Source organism: Motacilla alba, chromosome 6 (assembly GCF_015832195.1).
Source record: "Motacilla alba alba isolate MOTALB_02 chromosome 6, Motacilla_alba_V1.0_pri, whole genome shotgun sequence".
Classification (NCBI taxonomy): domain Eukaryota; kingdom Metazoa; phylum Chordata; class Aves; order Passeriformes; family Motacillidae; genus Motacilla; species Motacilla alba.
This window is the reverse complement of record NC_052021.1, coordinates 16,292,008-16,309,362: the sequence shown is the minus strand read 5'-3', so window position 1 is coordinate 16,309,362 and position 17,355 is coordinate 16,292,008. Positions and strand designations below refer to the sequence as shown.

The window sequence follows — 17,355 nt, the reverse complement described above, 5'->3', positions numbered from 1 at the left end:
CAGCAAGCATCGTGTGATCATTTTTCTCCTAGAGCTCAATTTGTGACTGTGGGGAACAAAGGGGCACCTGTGGTGATGCAGTAGCAGGAAACACTGCCATGCCCAGTCCCATCATCATAAAGCAGTGCTGGACACAGAGGCAGCTCTCGGCTGCCTTGCACTGGGCACAGGCCACCAGGCTGCTCTGCGGCTTGGCTGTGCCCACCTGCCCCTTGCTGGGTGCCAGCAGGCAGCTGCTCACAGCTCAGCTGGCAGCAAGACCAGCCTGACTCAACTTTGTAAACCTCTCCCACTATTCTCCAGGATAAACACAGCCATGCACTGGGCACCTCTTCTGCTGCACGGCATTCTGGGAGCCACAATCCAGTGCACAAGGAAAACAGCAGAAAGCAGACACTTCTACCTTGTGGATTCACCCCATTTATTGCAGGCAAACAGATGGCAAATAACTAGAAAACAGAAAAGTTGTAATCTGACTTTGGCCTCTTGATTTTCCTGTGTGATTGGCAGCACAATGAAGGAAAAAAAAATTGTTTACTAAAAAAAAGTGCAAGAGAGGATGAAAAGAATGTTGAACAATTAGTGACATCTCATGTGAACAGATGGAGGATTAATAATGACAAGGAAATTGAAAGCCATGCCTAACATTCCTTATTGCAAACAAGATTCTGCAGGGGGTAGGGATAATGCTCTCCAAGGAAAATCAGCAGAGGATAAATCATCCACACTGGCTTTGTGAGCAGCACGGTTTACTTTGGGAAGACAGTGACCACCTCGTAGCCCTCCGGGGGAACCACCCGTTCCCGCGCGTGCTTCTCGCAGTAGATTTGGTCTTCCACAAAGAAGTGTCCTTTCTGCTTGAGATTGGTGCCACAGTCACTGCACACGTAGCACTCGGGGTGACGCTGCTTGTCCCGGATCTTCACAAACATCCCTCTGGGGAGGAACCAGCACCGCTCAGTGCCCGCTGTCTCCCTCCTCCCCAGCCACCTGCCACCCAGCTCAGACCCAAGCCGGTCCCAAAGGTGAACCATTTTCTTCTGGTCCTGACAAGTCAAAGTATAGCCCCTACCTCTGGTCAGGCAAATGTTAACAGCACTTTTAGAAGCCCAACATGTGCTGGCATGGAAACTCTCCTCTAGAAAGTGTTTCCCAGCATTCACCTGAGTAAGTTACATAGGGACAGTCCTATCACCTGTGGTGGCAAGAATTACTGTGATGGCATCTTTAGCTGGTGGCTGCAGACAGCACAACAGCATTCAAATGCCCAGGATCAAATGGCAGGCAGTAGCTTGACCATCTGGGGAAGCAAAATCCAGGTACAAGCCAACTGAATGGCAAAACAAATGCAGAAATGCAGGGATGAACACTGCACAGCCAGCACTGCCCTTTTGCTAGTGACTGACGTGTGGGAGAAGCACAGAGACTAGATCCTGGTTTTCATCTCAGACGTGGCTGCTTGGGAAATGCAGTGAACAGATCCAGCCAAATGTGAGCCAGCTCTTACTGGAAGACTTCACAGCTCAGTCCAACAGATGACTAGGAAAACTACAAAAACTACACAGCAGTTTGTTAACTACCATCAGCCCCAACACAACAATTTTCAAGTATTATTTTGTTCCAGCAGCCATCTCGATTTTCTGTAATTCATTAGTTTTGAGTGCTATTCAAGGCCTTGTGCTTTCTCTCCAGACCTACCCAGCTGGTTGAATAATTACAGGGTTTGTCTCTGAGTCATATTTTACAGGGTATGGATTGCTTCTCTAATGAATCTGTTGGTCCAGATGCTCCAGGCATGCCAGGACCATGCAAACACAGTGTAGCAGGTCTCAGCAACAATCTGATAGCCTGTGGCAGGCAGCATCTGAAAAATCAGAATTCTTCCATGACAGTGCAGGTTTGGCTACCAGTACTTGGCCGCTGTGTACTTAAATTAAGGGGGTTGCAGAGGAAGAATTTGAAGAATCTGAGGTTGAAAAACAGAGCAACTCAAAGACAGTTTTTCAATGCTGGGTCCCCCATGTGGTCACACTTACGATACAGCAGCTCTGTATCAAACCCAAACCCCAGGTCTGCTGGAGTTGGATTTTACCCACATAAAGACAAAAAACAATATGTCTGCATAGACACAGTGGAGGTGTGAGGTCCTACAGGAGAGCAGGAAGCAGAATGCAGCTCCGCAGTCCCCACTGCCTCTGGCCACCAAGGCAAGTCTCCATGCCCCGCCTGGGAGCACTGAGACCGGAAACGCATTAAATACACAGACCCTGAATGGAAAGGTCATTTTGTTTCCAAATGCTGTAAACAGATTTTAGGTCAGCCAAACACTGCAGCAACAACTTCCTCAAGGCTTGAGTCACAGGGACTTGCTCTGGCTTCCACTGATACGGATCTAAAGAAATAGAAACCCAACTCCTACCTCACTGCAGGGACCTGCAAAGTTAGTGTCATTCAAGCTGGTGAGAATAAACGTGCCTTGAGTCTCCTGGATGCACTGGATGTGGGTAAGTGAAGCTGCTTGGGTGCACTACCTCAGCCCCTGGCACAGGCACGGGCTGCTCACCTGCAACCCCAGGGACAGGCTTACTTACACGATGCCAGATCCACACTTGTCGCACATGGGCAGCTTCTGGGCATTCCCAATCGATGAGGCCACCTTTGTGGTAGGGGCTTTGACGCTCCTAAATCCAGATGGTTTGGTAGGGTCTCCTGGAGGTGGAAGGAGAGTGCTTCAGAGCATGTGAGATGCGTGGCTTGAGGCTGTTCCTCCCAAGCAGGTGCTCTGCTGGGGGCATGATATTCTTTAACCCCAGCTCTGAGGCAAGGATTCATGCATGGAAAATGGGCAGGGATTTAGGGATGTGTGGGGAGGAAGGAGAGAAGGGACACAGCTGAACCTCGCCCTGGAAATGTGAGGGCTTGAGAGGGTGGGCAGTCAGAAGAGATTATTTTCTCATCTTAAAAGCCCATCAAACTTCAGCTGATGTGTCTCACATGCACAGATGCACAAAGCAAAGCAAAGCCTGAGCCTTGGCAGCACTGGAGTCTGCCTGACTTGTCTGATCACACACTCAGAGTCAAGCTGATTCCCAGATTTGAGCTCAGAAAGAGGTGGGCGTTCTGTTGGGAGGACTGTCAAAGCCCTTTTCCAGTCTACTGTCTGTTTTACAGTGGAGTTGGTTCCCCCAAGACTCCTGGAAGATTTGGTTAACAAATTCCTTCTTGCAGAGCCCTGGGGCACTGAGGGTAACCTTGCACTCCCCTGCTGTTGCATAGCATGCTCCAGGTATCTCCCTATTGCAACTTCTCTGGGGCAGGGAGGCCCTTCTCTCCTGCAGGGCCTTTGCAGGAGCCATTGTGCTGACCTGGATGTCTAATTCAGCAGTGGATCCTAGATGCGGGATATGAGGCAAGCCTTTAAATATCTGCAGGGAAAAAGGAGCCTTTTATGAAATGACATCAGTGATGGGACTCATCTCTTCTGTATGGTTTGACACCAGTTAACAAGGGAAGGAGGCTGCTGAGACTCCCATGATATTTCACCAGAAACACCTTGGACTGTGAGCGACACTGAAACCCTTCAGACCAGTGTCAAACCAAGAGCACACTTCCAATGGGCATTCCCAGCGCAAGGAGCGGAAAAACCCTCCAAAGACAGACCCTGGTGACCAGCCATTTCAGGGACTCACCCCAGCCCAGGGCAGCATCACTGATAGAAGAGCTGAAGGAAAAAGGGGGGGAACTGCCTACCTCAGCTGTGGGGCAGGTGATGCTGCGCTGGTTTGCCTTTAGGGCAGCCTTCAGCTCAGAGGTTTGCACCCAGCTCTGTGCAGATGCTGGTCCAGAGGTGCAAGTTCCCTAACCCTCCAAACATAGCAAGAGCCACCTGCCCTCCAAGAGTTGCTGCAAGTGACCCTCACTGGGAAGCAAGCAGCAGCAATCACATTTTCAGACTCTTCCCTATCACTTCTGTTCACTCCCTTTGCCTCAACCAGCACTTCGCTCTTATCAGCAACACCGACAACACGTTTTTAAATCTCTCCTAATCAAACACCCACAGGAACCGCAGCATGTTCCACTCTCCACTTTTGAGTACAGGGTCAGGCCTTAAAAGACCAGCCATGGTGCTTCCTGACAGCCACTCTCGGCCGCTGTGCCCGGCCCAGGCTCTCAGCTGGTGTAAGTCAGCGATGCCCACACAGTCAGCGATGCCCCAAGGGCCTTGTCCCAGCTGGGCATGGCTCACAGCTGTCATTCACAAGCCACTGCCTGGAGCCGGGCTGGGAGAAGGCGCCATCCAATGTGCCATTTATCACAGAAAATGCCATCCAATGTGCCATTTATCACACAGAATGCCATCCAATGTGCCATTTATCACACAAACTATCTTACTCGCAGCAGTGTGTGTTTGTTTGCTGCTGGCCGAGCAGCACGGCAGGCTGGGCCATGGGGTTTTATCAGCTCACTGTGGGATAATGCCAGAGCCTATCCCGGCCCTGTGATTGAGGCAGGCAAACCTTGTGCCAGAGAATCCCAACAATGCTGCAAATCTTCAAAGAAAGATAAAACAGAGGCTTTTGCTTCTTATCTTCTTCACCACTACTAAGCACAGGGGAGGACCTTGGCTTCATGAGAAGTCCGGGCTACTCCTTCCATGCAGGAGCTGAACCCTGAGGGTAAGCTGCAAACACTCAATATTTAAAAGATTCTTTCAGGTAGGTATTTTAACAGCATATTAGAGACTCCTTGATCCTGGTTTCTTTCTTCCTATTGTTTCCTTATTTCCTTCATTTTGCTGTTTCCCTACAGCACTTGGCTGATCTGTTTCTCTTTGTGGTGAATATCTCAGCACCAGGCTTTTTTTGGATTAAACTGAACATACCACTGCCAAGCTAATAACACAAAAGACTGGCCTAAGGACAAAAAAAAAGGTCATTCTTGGAATTCTTCTCCCATTCATTTATTTTATTTTATTTAAGGGGAGAAGAGAGCGTGATTTAGTCCCCAGATAAGTTAACTGGCTTTTTTATCTTAAACTCTGTAGCTATGAATTGTACAAGTCCGAACTTAAGATCAAGAATACCAAGAAGAGTGAATTTTCAGAGGTTAAAAGCTATGAACTGCTCACTGTAACCCAGCTTCTGTATTTTTATATTCAGCTGCAGAAGGGGATACTTTTTCTTGTGTACGGGGAGGGAGTTCAGAAGCAATAGGACTCACTGAAGAGCACTATCTTGTGATACCATCCAAAGTCTTGAATCTAAGATGGTCTTTAACCAGTGAATACTATCTTAAAGGGAGCAAAACTTTAGAAACTACAGGAGGTTTTGTAACTTTAAAAATTCCTTCTTGATAACTAAATATTGCAAGGGTTTATTTCTGGGGCACTCACTCAACGATTAAGCAATGATGTGGGCCCATAGACACTGAAGCTAATAAACGAGAGAATATGAAGGGATCAAATTAGTGACAGGGTCTGTAGGTTTCCACAGGTCTGAAGGTTTTTCACCTTGAACAATCTATGCTACCTTGAACAATCAACAGCTAAATGGAAAATAAAGTGTTAAATGCTACTCAACCCAAAGAACAGCAGAGGGGAAGAGCACGCTCAGATCAGGTACTCACCTTTCTCCTCTGACTCCAAGATCTCTTGCAACACAAGAAACGAAGCAGACTGTCTGGGTGGCTCATTTGACTCTTGATTCTCCTGCAGCATCTTGTAAACCTCAGATTGTTTGTCTATGGCAATGTTGCCTGGGGTCTGGTTATGCTGATCTAAACTGAGGAAGGAACAGAGAACTCTTGTTAAATGGATGAAAACAAAGCCAATGCCTCTAGCAAAATTTTCACGATGACTGAAGAATGAACGTGCAAAGCACACGCACGGCGGGAGGCCACGAACACGGAGGTGCTGGATGTGCTCCGGGTGGGACTGGCACGCTGGGCTGGGCTGTGTGCCCATGCTGCTGCCAGCAGCTGCTCACCGACTGCCCCCGGCCAGGGTTCTCCCTGCTTCACAATTACCACGCAGTCCAGCAGCTAAAACCTGCCCAGGAAACCACAGCTCTGTTAATAGGAAAGAATTCATGTGCTGGGATGGGAATCCCACCTAGTAGCTGTGCCATCCACATATGCATGTTCCTTGCATGCATAAACTACCTTACAGTACTACCTCACACCACTGTGAATCTCAAACTAAGTAAAGATTATTCCATTAAAAAGAAATCTTTGCAAGTACCCTATGAATTGCTTGTAAATGTCACCTTCACAGAGTAGCAGCTGTAGAGTCTAACTAGAAGACTCTCTGATTGGAAGTGATTTAGTCTGGTTTTCAAGATTTCTATTTTCTAGGTGGAGCCCATTTACAATATTTTACGAAGGTTAATGAGCAGGTCGAGGGCAGAAATTTCTGCTGGCTAAGGCTAAGCCCTCAGGGCAGCTGCCCTGAGGTGCTGCTGCCACCCCTCATGCCATGAGGGACTTGCATCCTCAACTTAGAGCCCAAGGTGCTTCAGGGGCAGCTTTGCACAGCACAGGGTCATGGAAAAGGTGGTCATTGTGCCACTCGAAGGGTCTTTGGGGATAAAAAAAGAGTCTGGAGGCAGTACCTATGATATTCTCCACATACATTGGGTAGAGTATAGGCTTAAACTGCAGGAGAATATTTAGAATATCCCCTGGGAAAAGCATTCCAATACATCTGTTGACACTGAAATACCAGAGGAGATTGTTGCGGACAGGTGAGGAACCTCCAAACTAAAGGATTTGAAAATAATCTGGACAAATATACAGTGGGAATTATTTAAATCAGTGGTTTAAATTGCCAAATGCTGGACTAAGGGATGGATTAAAGGACACAGGAAGTTCCTGCCTGCCTTGTGTTCTGTAGCTGCAGTAAAATATATACAATAAAATGAAATAGCTGACAAATCTCCTCTGATAGCTCAATTCTATAATGTAGTCTTATAAATGTAAATGGTCTACTCGGTTTCACCATTCTTGCACTCTGTGATTGCATGAAAAGTACATAAACATCCTGAAGCTCAGACTAAATTGCAGGGGGAAATCTTTTTCTCGAGGAGGCAACCACATACTTTCAATGCCAATGACCGATTGAGTCATCTGGGAGTTACTCTACATAATGAACTCTTCAAGCATCAGAAGTAAAATCATCACATGAGTTATAAAATGCTATTTCCATAAAAAGGATTTCATAAAATGTTTCCATCTTTAGCAATTTTCAGCGGAGCAGGAAGCACATTAGACATGCAAACAGTTGAACCTTTGAAACCTGAATCTCAGTTACTGAAGCTTCTTACCCAAATAAAACAATTATGTGCCTTCTATCAGACAGAAGATGTCCCATGCTCCACATTACATTCATCTCATGTGAAGTCATATACTCCCACTGCTCCATCCACCCATAAAAGCATTATGCAAGAAGCCTTTCATTGCAGTTTGCATCCTAAGAATGTTTCAATAACATGCATCCAAAAGGCAGAGGCTAAATAATCTTAAAAAGCATTAGAGTCAAACAAAGCCATCACATTTCAACCATGCATTGTGGCAGTGCATAACATACAGATCAGCTCTCCCAGGTATGCACCCTATACATCCACTTGCACATACAAGATGTCCAAAAGGCTATAAAAACCATCAAATCCAGATTTGTACCAGCAGAGTAAAATACCTCAAACTGTTAGGGCAGAAGGCTATGCTGCTTAAATTAAACATCATTTAATTCTCCAAAAAGCATGTGTATCTTTCAAAAGGGCAAGGCCACAGGCACAGAAATAGCACCCGCAAGATACTGGGTCTCTGTATGCCAGCTGATTTTTGGCACCTTGTGTTACACAGGTACTTTATCTGCAGCAATCACAAGCAACTGGTGTCCTTTTCTGTGTACACGAGTTCCCTCACGCAGAAACTTTGTAGGGAACAACCCCAACCACATTTATTGGGTTTTAGACTTACACAACCATTACTGGATCTCATTGCTGCTACCATGGGAAACTTGCAACACTGACTAATATTTGATCACTGAGCCTTAAATACTGGCAAGAAGATAATAATAAAAACCATAGAGACACAGCCTTGCACAGAATCTTCAAAAAGCACAATTTGTTTTTTACTAAGGATATTTTAGTATTTTATGCCAGCCTATTTTGCAACGCTTAAAGAGTCTCAAGGCTACAGGAAGGCTCAGTGCTTGGAGCACTCCCTTTTGCCATTAAACAACTGCTGATGTCTGGGGCTCCTTTGTGAGCGCCAGCAGCTCTCCAGGCCAGCACAGAGAGCAGGCAGTGTGACCACTTCTGGTGTGCATGGTACTGACTACAAGCCAGAGCACTGACTTCAAGCGAGTAACTGCACTGAGTAACGAGGCAGGAGTAAATCCTCAGCCTCTCACTATCTCTTGGCTCCTGGCACATGGTAAAGCTTGGCTGTGTGTGTCCAGGGGTGAGGACACCAGCTTTTCTGCTCTGAATACATGGTTCCCAGAAGGGAACTGTGAGCAGTGCAGGAGCCGTGAGATCTGGCTGTGTCCTTTTCTGCCCCATGGAAGCCCTGGGATTGACCACTGTCCTGGGCCACACTTCACACAGCTGCAAGCTGCTTGGTCACATAGCAGAAGGTTCACAATTCCTCCTTGAATGGACTCCTCCTGTGAGACAGATAAACGTGCTTTCTGTTTCACCTGTCCTGACACTAAAGTCCTTGCTGTAAAACCCAGAGGCTGTCACGTAGAGGTACAGTCCAGGGGGCTCCCAAGTACCACAAAGACGACATCCAGGTCCTGCAGACCTCAGAGCATGCTGAGCATCCTCCACTCCTTTGGGCAGAGGTAGCCTGTGCTGCAGCAACCTCTGCAGACAAGCGGGCAGGGGTGGGAACACAGACTGTCCCTCCATGTGCCTGCTGCCTGCCAGGCTGCTCCAAACTCTTGACTGTTGTCAGCCAAAGATGGAGAGCATGGGTACCTGCTTCAGCCTGAAATGAAACATGCTCAGCACACATCCTTGGTCAATGAAACAAAAGAACAAAGACTGGCAGCACCTCTCAGTCACAAACAACAAAAGTTATTTCAAGTGCAGGAAAAATACCAGCTTTCAGGATAAAGCACTCTCCTACCCTCAGCAAACCCATCTGCTGCAGGTGGCTCCTCCAGAAAAGCCACCAGGTGCTGTCAAGTCCCACTGTGTGGGTGTGCCGGGGGTGATGGCACACTGACACACTAAAAACATGTTTTGGTGTTTCCCATGGTGTCGGGCACAGACACAAGGCAGAGAAAGCTCCTGTGAAGAGTCATGCACTGATGTTGGAAGGGTGAAATGCAAATGCTGTTTTCTTGTGACCAGACAAATGCCACGAGCCACAGACGGGGACGAGGGACTTGTGGACACCGAAATGCAGATGAGCAGATGTGCTGAGCTGCCTGCAGAGGCCATGGGCAGGTTACCTGGGGAAATCAGGGCTAACAGAAGAGATCTGCCCCTGCAGGGTGTCCATGATGTTGCTCTGCGAATAGAGCTGCAGGGGAGAATTGAACTGCACGTGCAGCACTTTGAGTCCCGGCACCTCCACTTCCACAGGGCTGTTGGGGCAGACCTGGGCCGCGTGCTTCAGCTGCTCAGGCCCCACTCGGACCTGGCTGGGGCTGGAGGAGGTGCTGTGCCTGCGCCGCAGCTCGGAGCTCTGCAGAGGGTCGTACACGGAGGCGATGGGAGCCTGCATCGCACCCACCGGCGATGGGCGGCTGCCAGCCCACACGTCCACATGGGCAGTGGGAGGTGGGATGTTCAAGGTTTGTTTGGGGTTTACATTGCCAAATTGAGGGGAAAATGCAGAGGAGGAAGAAAGGAAAGGAGAAAGAAATTAATGAAGGGCAAAGCCAAATACTTCAAGCCATCAAGCAGCTGCAGAATACTGTCTTAAGGACACACCACTGAATACACAAATTGTACTGGCTAATGCTGTGCCTCTGGTCTCACACTCCAGGTGTGTCCACACAAAAACTAAAAAGCGAGCCCTCCACTGATATGCAAATGCATGGGTTGTAAAAGCAATGAAGAAGTGGCAGCAGGAGTTTCATTTTACAGTAAATCCCTTCGCACACACTTGTGGTCCCACTGTTCAGACAAGGAATGCCACCTTCACTGCTGCTCTCCTCAAAGCTAGCCATGGCATCCTACTGAGGAGTAATCTCACTTCCCATCCCAAACCAGATGTGCTTAGCAGTGGGGCTTCTCTGTCCCCACCTGCTTTGCAATATCAAATCCAGTGGAGATATTTGCTTTTACTTCTATATGTACAACAGCCCTGCATTTATACCACATATTCTCTAAGGATGAAGCACGGACTAGGTGTCCAGTCACGTCACCATGTGCAGTGGCAGGATCAAGTGCTGGGTTCAGATAGGCTGTGTATCTGCAGGATGCAGGATGAGGATGCAGATAAATGTCAGCTAGACCCAGAGCAAGGTCAGGTATATACCAAATAACTCAGTGAAACAGATGGGCAGGAATTTAAAGGCGGCTGGAAGATTGTGTGAAGGGAGAGCCTAGACACTCTGTGCTTGTGCACTGGGGAGACTACAGGGGGTTTTTAACATCAGGCTGGGGTCCCTGGCTCTCACTGAAAACCAGCAGTAATTAATTTGCTTTTGATGACTCTGTAAACAAAAGCATATTAGCATCAAAGCCTCATCCACAGTTTTCCCAGCATTCCTTTGCAACTTGCTGTGTTTCAGCAAGGAAAGGATGAAAGAGATGCCATGTATCCAAGATGGAGCAGGGCTAGCAATGGATTCTCCTGTTAGGAGGAGCAGAGTGAGCCACAGCCCTAGAAGGAAACTTTGTGGATCCCTGCCAAGAAAAGGGGTTCAGCTACAATTTTTCCCTGGCTTCCAGGGAGTGCTCTCACATGGAGGGGACACCAGAATAGACTAGGGATGGTATCTCACTGCCAGATGGTCCCATCAGGTTAATGCAATGTCAGATTTTCCTTGTCCTTTCTCTGCTTTTGCCCAGCCCCTGAATGAGGCTGCTGAGTCTACCAGAAGCAAATGAAGAACAATCTGCCACCTTGTCTGCCAGCAGCAGCACTGTAACTGCCTAGAAGGGACCACGCTGCAGACTGGGCTGCCAATGCAGGAGCTGGTTTCACTCACAGGAAAGCTGTCAGGCTTGTGTTAAACCACAATCAGGTCTTTGTACCCTGCAACAGCAGAGGCTGAAGTTACTTTTGCCTCCCCACTCTCAAGTCAGAAATTTAATCAAGTATTACCAAAAGCACTGTTCTTCCAGCTTTTATTATTAAAATAGCCAAAGCCTTCTAGGCAGTTTGATATTGCTATGCAGAGGCTTAGGGCAGTTAAGCAACCTGACCATCACAGCCAGAAAACTTTCAGGTAGCTTCTGGTTTATTACCTCCAATGAAAAAAAGGGGAACTTTGAAAATCTAGGATAAAATAATGTCTTTGGTGAGGCTTATCTGCAAACACAAAAATGAACAGGCCCTTTTAAGGTTGGGACTCTTTCCAATGTCATACATAAAATCCCTCACATGGAATGAATGCTTCAGCTACTTTTTAAAACTCCAGTGAAAAGCAAAGTTTGATAATAAACCACAGAAATATCCACACTGAGGCTGAGCCTGGCTATCAATCCCAGGGACAGGTGTGCTTCCTGCGCTAGCTGGTGCCTTTCCTGCCCAGCATGGCAGCGAAGTTGGCACAAAACACTAACTTTAGGAAGTGCTTGTAACAAGCTATCAGGCACCTGTTCAGACCAGCGGGCTGGTACGTCATGCTGAACGCACGCGGAAACTGCGTCGGTCTCTGCTAAACAAAGAAACACAACAGCATTAATGTCATGTCTGCACCTCATGAAACGTTCCCCACTCCTCCGAGCCCTGTCCCTGGGAACAACACCCACACTTGTGCCTCTTCTACTTCCGTCGTCCTGAAAGAGAGCTTTTCTTGGTTTAACAGACTAGACTGGCACCTTTGCAGTGAACTCGTGTCTCCTGAAGCCTTTCCCTGGAGGCCCAGGGAGGGAGGGGGTGAGGGAGGTACTTACGGCTTGGTAGGCTCCAGGGCCCCAGGCGATGTCTTTGTCTCCACTGCGCTGTTGAAGGTCTGGATGTTCTCTGAGGAGTAGAGGCCTGCTGGGCTGTTGTACTGAGCAGTGATCACCCTGGGGGCAGAAGCTGTGGCAGCAGTGAAGGGCACTGCACTCCGATTGTGTGCACTTCCTATGTGCCTTATTTCCTGCATGCAAAGGAGCAGAGGCAACAATCAGAGGTGCTCAGGCATGCAGGTGGATGTGACAGGGCAGCCCCACAGCCACTGCAGTGGTGGCCTTCATGTGTGGTCTCAGCTGAGGAACAGGTGACCACAACCACCAAAGCAAGTGAGCATCTTCCAGACGGCATGAGGGCCCATCCTGGATGGCTTCAGGATGACCTTCAGGACATTTCAGTGTTGACATACTGGCAATATAAGAGCCCAGAAACACTGCCAGAGCTATTAGCTCAAGGTGACACACACCTGGGAGTTCCTGCATGCCTACAGTTAGCTACAGGACCAACTTCCTCATGCGAGACTACAGATTTTAAGCATTCCTTGCAATTCCTGACAGCACGATTGATTTCAATGGAAAAGCGAAGATGAGGGGCAGAAGAAAGAGCACTTCTCAATGACATCTGAAAGTTTGGCCTCCTTTAGATAAGACACCCCAAAAAGAAGGGATTTGTCATTACTACAAATGCTCTGGAGCATCTCTGCTCCTTCAGCTAAGACCAGGGTACACAGCTGTCTTTGATGAACAACTTTGGCATTTCTGGACAAGAAAATCTACAACAAAAGTGTGAAGTGCCATTGTCAATACAAAAGGTTGTCCACAGGCAGTGACAGCTAACTTTCAGCAACTTCAGTGTCAGAAGTACAAAATGTCACCCAGATGTTCTGGGTTTGCTGCAAACTGGAGGCTTCCAGCAGTAGTAGTGTATACTTAGAAACCCAGGCTACAGTCTAACAAGAAAAAGGGCAAATCCAAGTTAAGTAAGACTGGAGCTAGGACTCTTCTTAATCACAGGCAGTTCTAACAAAGATGAGGACATTTCTAAGCCCTATCACCAGTTCAGCAGGCTGGGAATTAGCAGCCTTCAGGCAGAGATAACAACACCCAGGGCTTATTTCTCTCCAGAGACAACGCTTGACCAAAGCAAGAAGAAAGTATAATTTGGCCTCACTAAAGTGGGCATAAGAAAGGACTAACAGCCACAGAGGTGGCTGAGATATTGAGGGCTAAGAGATGAGATTGGGCATGGCTTCAATACAGGGCTAACAGCCAATGGCACAGGATGAAAGGGGGCACTTCTCAGCCTGCTGGGCCCATGGGTCCCAGCTCTAAACCAACTAGTTCCCACTCCCACTCTAAACAGCCACTGACTTCCACATCAATGATGTGAGCTTTGACTGCTCTATGAACATCTCACAGTGCTTTTTTGCTAGAGATATAGTTACAAGATAAACACTCATTACACAAAAAGTATGACTTAAATCTCCCTACAGATTTTTTCTTTAAATCACATTTTTGTCTCCAGACTTCCTTAGGCAGCTGGCTAGCCTCCCCAGACTGACAGATGGGAGTCATCTCACTTCATGGCATCCAAATGCTATTTATGGCATCGAGCAGAGCATAGAATCCCTCAGAGAAGAGCAGCTTGGATCCAAACGCCCTCATGAGTTACAAGTCATTTGAAATCAGCGGGGTAGCTCAAGATGTTCAGGTGTGGAGTGACGAGGCTGCTCTCCCACAGCTTTCTGGCCAATATGTATGGATGTCAGCTATTAAACTTTCCCACACACCAAAGGGAAAATGACCCTGGAGTAATTAGCTAATCTCCCTTTGTTGTAATCTCATTCAAATCACATAACAGGACTTGTGAAAATAGTCCTTCCCATGGCAAAAATGTGGATTTTTAGGAAAAAAAAATTACTTTAGCCCGTATATCAAACCATGGGGAACAGTTATATCAGCACTAAATACACATGGTAGCCCGCCATTCAGAGGCCATGAGTGGGAGAGGGTTACAGATGTGCACATAAATAGTCAGTCTCATGAAAGACTGAGGCAGAAGGTTTAGGCTAAGGGGGTTATATTCTTAGGTCAAATAGACTCCACATTGAAATCATGTCACAAGATGTGTTGAGGAAACATTTAAGCATTAATCATGAATTAAGGAAAGGGAAGTAATTTACAGTTTAGTTGGGTTTTTCTTTTAACTCTGGTTTCCTAAGAAAGTAAGGTGTCTCAATTACATACCCAACATGCACATGGGCATGTTGAATCTTTGAATGTGTCAGCCAAGCCAAATTAAGTACGACAGTGATGGAGGCCTCAAGGATCCTCACCTTCCTGCAAGTATTGAGGCAGGAAGAACAGGGCAGCTACATGGAGAAGAGAGACTGACATCACATTAGTGCCTTGACTCCAAGAACTGCAACACACACTCCGGCACAGAATCCATGTAGGAGCTTTTGTCCTACTTTTGGACACCAGGTAGGTTTTCTGCTGTGTAGTAACACCAAGACTATAAGTCAAGCTTTCAAAAGTGTTGGGACATCTCCAGGAGCTCTCAGGTGTATAGAGGTCACTGACCATAAGAGAGTTTAACAGTTAAACAGAGAAAGTGGTGCAGAACCTGGTGTCTGAAGATTGGAAAAATCCCATGTAGAGAACAGCACAGAAGGTGAATAACTCAAAGAGTACACAGACAAGTATTACAAGAGCAGTAGCATTATAAAGGGAACTAGGATAATCCAAATTCTCCAGCACTTCCTGTTAGACCATGCTGTTCTTTCTGCTCAGACTGTGGAAGGAATTTGCAGAGAACAAGTGCCTTCATGATCCCAAGATCAAAAGGTAATGTGTTCTCACTGTTAAATATATTTATCTAGGGATTTTCCAAAACTGCTAACCTAGGGCCTGTGCTGTGCAGCAGTTTTGTTAAAGCCCCAGCTCCTGGAATCATGTTTATGTGACAGTCTCTCACTTACTACCGGAAAAAAAAATCAGATAAGTGACACTCCCAAAAACCTGTCCACCAGCAGGCAAGTGGAAAACGTTAGTGCAAAAACCCAGCTACACTGTGCAGATGTGTGGGGACAGCACCTAGTTTGTGCATTTGAGATGTATAGGGTTTACAGCATCTCTAAGGCTGTGGCAATCCCAGGACCAACATAAACCAACATCCCTGGCTGGAGCACAGACTGCAAGGGCAATAAGCAATGGTCTGTTTGCAGAGGAAGAATGGCAGTCACCTAAAAGGACATGATCTTACCCAATCAGGACATGACCTACTCTTTCTTTGAGAGTAGTACAGAGGAGTGTGATAATGTTAGATCCCTTCAGAGACACCTTCTGTTGGCACCTGCAGAACTGGAAGCACTTGCCTCACTCTCCCTGCAAGCTGTGGCACGACCTCAGTCCCCTTACACCAGCCCTTTCAGCAGCGGGCAGGGATACCAGCAGTAGTTATTTTGGTCTGAAGCTGGGGTATGGAAGCTCCCAAGCTACCAGGTAGGATATTCAAGGGCATTATTTTACCACTATAAACTGATACCATGATAGTTAAATTGCTTTGTCTGCACAGACATCAGCCTTGCTCCCCTCCTTCTTTTGCAGGGGTTATGTTTGAGAGGGCTCAGCAGAGTTAGACCAAGCTAAACTAGATTAGCAACTGCATAGACTTCTCTACCAGCTGCTTCTGAACTCTCACTTCACTTTGAAATCGAAGCAATTCCTTCAACAGCCCCCTTCCTATCTAAAGCTACCCTGCCTATAAGAACAAGCTCAAAATGGCTTTGGAGCACAGCCCCAAGTGCTCCCACTGCAAATGTCCCCATCTCACAGAAAAAAGCTATTTTTCAATCCTGAGGACAAACAACAATTGTAGCTTCAGGTCAGACATGCACATCTTCTGCCAGAAGAGTTTTCTGGGTGCTGGCTGCTAGTGGCAGCAGCCCTCTCTGAGGCAGATGGGACACAGCCGTGCGCTGCAGGCACTGCAACACAGCCATTCCAGCTGGGTGCTAAGGGGGTCCCACTGCCATCACCACAGCCAAACAGCAGGGAGCTGCCAACAAAGGTGCCAGGCTGTGAGGATGGGGAAAACATCCCTGTGCCAGGGCAGGAAGCAGATCAGCATTTCCTACTGCACCAGCTGCAGGCTGCGTCACGGGGAATTATCAGGGAAAACAATGGCCCCTTCCTCTCTCTCATATGAGGCCATCCTCAGTGACGCTGACGTCCAGGCTGTGAAATCCCCACAGCTACATCAGCTGTCACTGCTGTGCCTGTGGCCAGCTGGCGGCTTGTGGCATGGGAGTCTGCTTCCTCCTCACCAACACTTCCACCACTGGACCCATTTCCACCATTGGGAATGGGGGCATGCAGCTTCAGGGAAATTCCCAGCTGTCAGTGAAGCAGGCAGACAGACAGACAGCCCCAGATAAGCCACCTGTATCAGCTGAGCTGGGACTCGTCCTACACACCAGTGCATAAAGCCATCTGGACACCTTCACCTCGTGCCCTCGAGCAGGTTGGGAGCAGACTGGGGTGAGGGTGGGCTCTTGGGTCCCTTCCACCCTGCAGTGACGTGGCCAAGGCCATCCTGTGCAAGGCCTGTATGGACGTCACCACCACCAGAAACAGGAAAAATCTGGAGGCTTTTTGTACTCACTGAATAAACTAAACCAAGATGTGCCGGGTCAAGCAGCCTCTCCTGTTAAGTGGGGTTTTCCTCTCCCCACAGCATGGCCTGAAGGCATTCAGCCACATGGCCTGAAGGCATTCAGCCCGGCTAGGCCCTCATAGGTGCTGGCTAATGGCCGCTGCCACGCACCCGCACCCGCAGCACCCTCACTGCCCTGCCTGCCCCGGCCCTTCCCAGGCTGCCTCTCTGCAGACTCTGGAGGAAAGAGGTCAAACATGGAGCAAGGGGCTGCTCGAAGCCAAAAACTACTTTCAGGTGTGCAGTAGTGCTTTACAGACTGGCCAGCTCTTGGAGTCTGGGGATTCACTCTCACCTCACGTCACAAACTAAACAAACAAACAAAAAAAAATCATCACCCAGACACTGCAGTTGCAGGGAAAGCAAAAGCCCCCACAGGTGCCTGGAGCAGCCAAGTGGACCAGCAAAACTTGCTGCCTCACAGGGCCTCAGAAATGTGGGATGGTTTTGCATCCCAAGTCAGCCCAGCAGCTCAGGGCAGGCAATGCTGGATTGCACACCTCCAGAGGCACGCCAAGAGGAAACAAGATGAAACATTTCTCAGTACAAATGTTT

General features: G+C 47.9%; 1 protein-coding gene across 1 annotated transcript in view; it reads right to left on the bottom strand.

Annotated features, from left to right (window-relative positions):
- Positions 1-400: 400 nt before the first annotated feature.
- The window catches only part of PDLIM1 (PDZ and LIM domain 1), a 43,807-nt gene continuing 26,852 nt past the window's right edge, over positions 401-17,355 (bottom strand). The window contains exons 4-7 of the mRNA XM_038141120.1: positions 12,081-12,271; positions 5,626-5,780; positions 2,592-2,709; positions 401-936 (exon numbers count right to left, since the gene is read on the bottom strand). Of these exons, the coding sequence (XP_037997048.1) occupies positions 750-936; positions 2,592-2,709; positions 5,626-5,780; positions 12,081-12,271 (651 nt within the window). The 3' untranslated portion in view covers positions 401-749. The remainder of the gene's footprint in view (positions 937-2,591; positions 2,710-5,625; positions 5,781-12,080; positions 12,272-17,355) is intronic.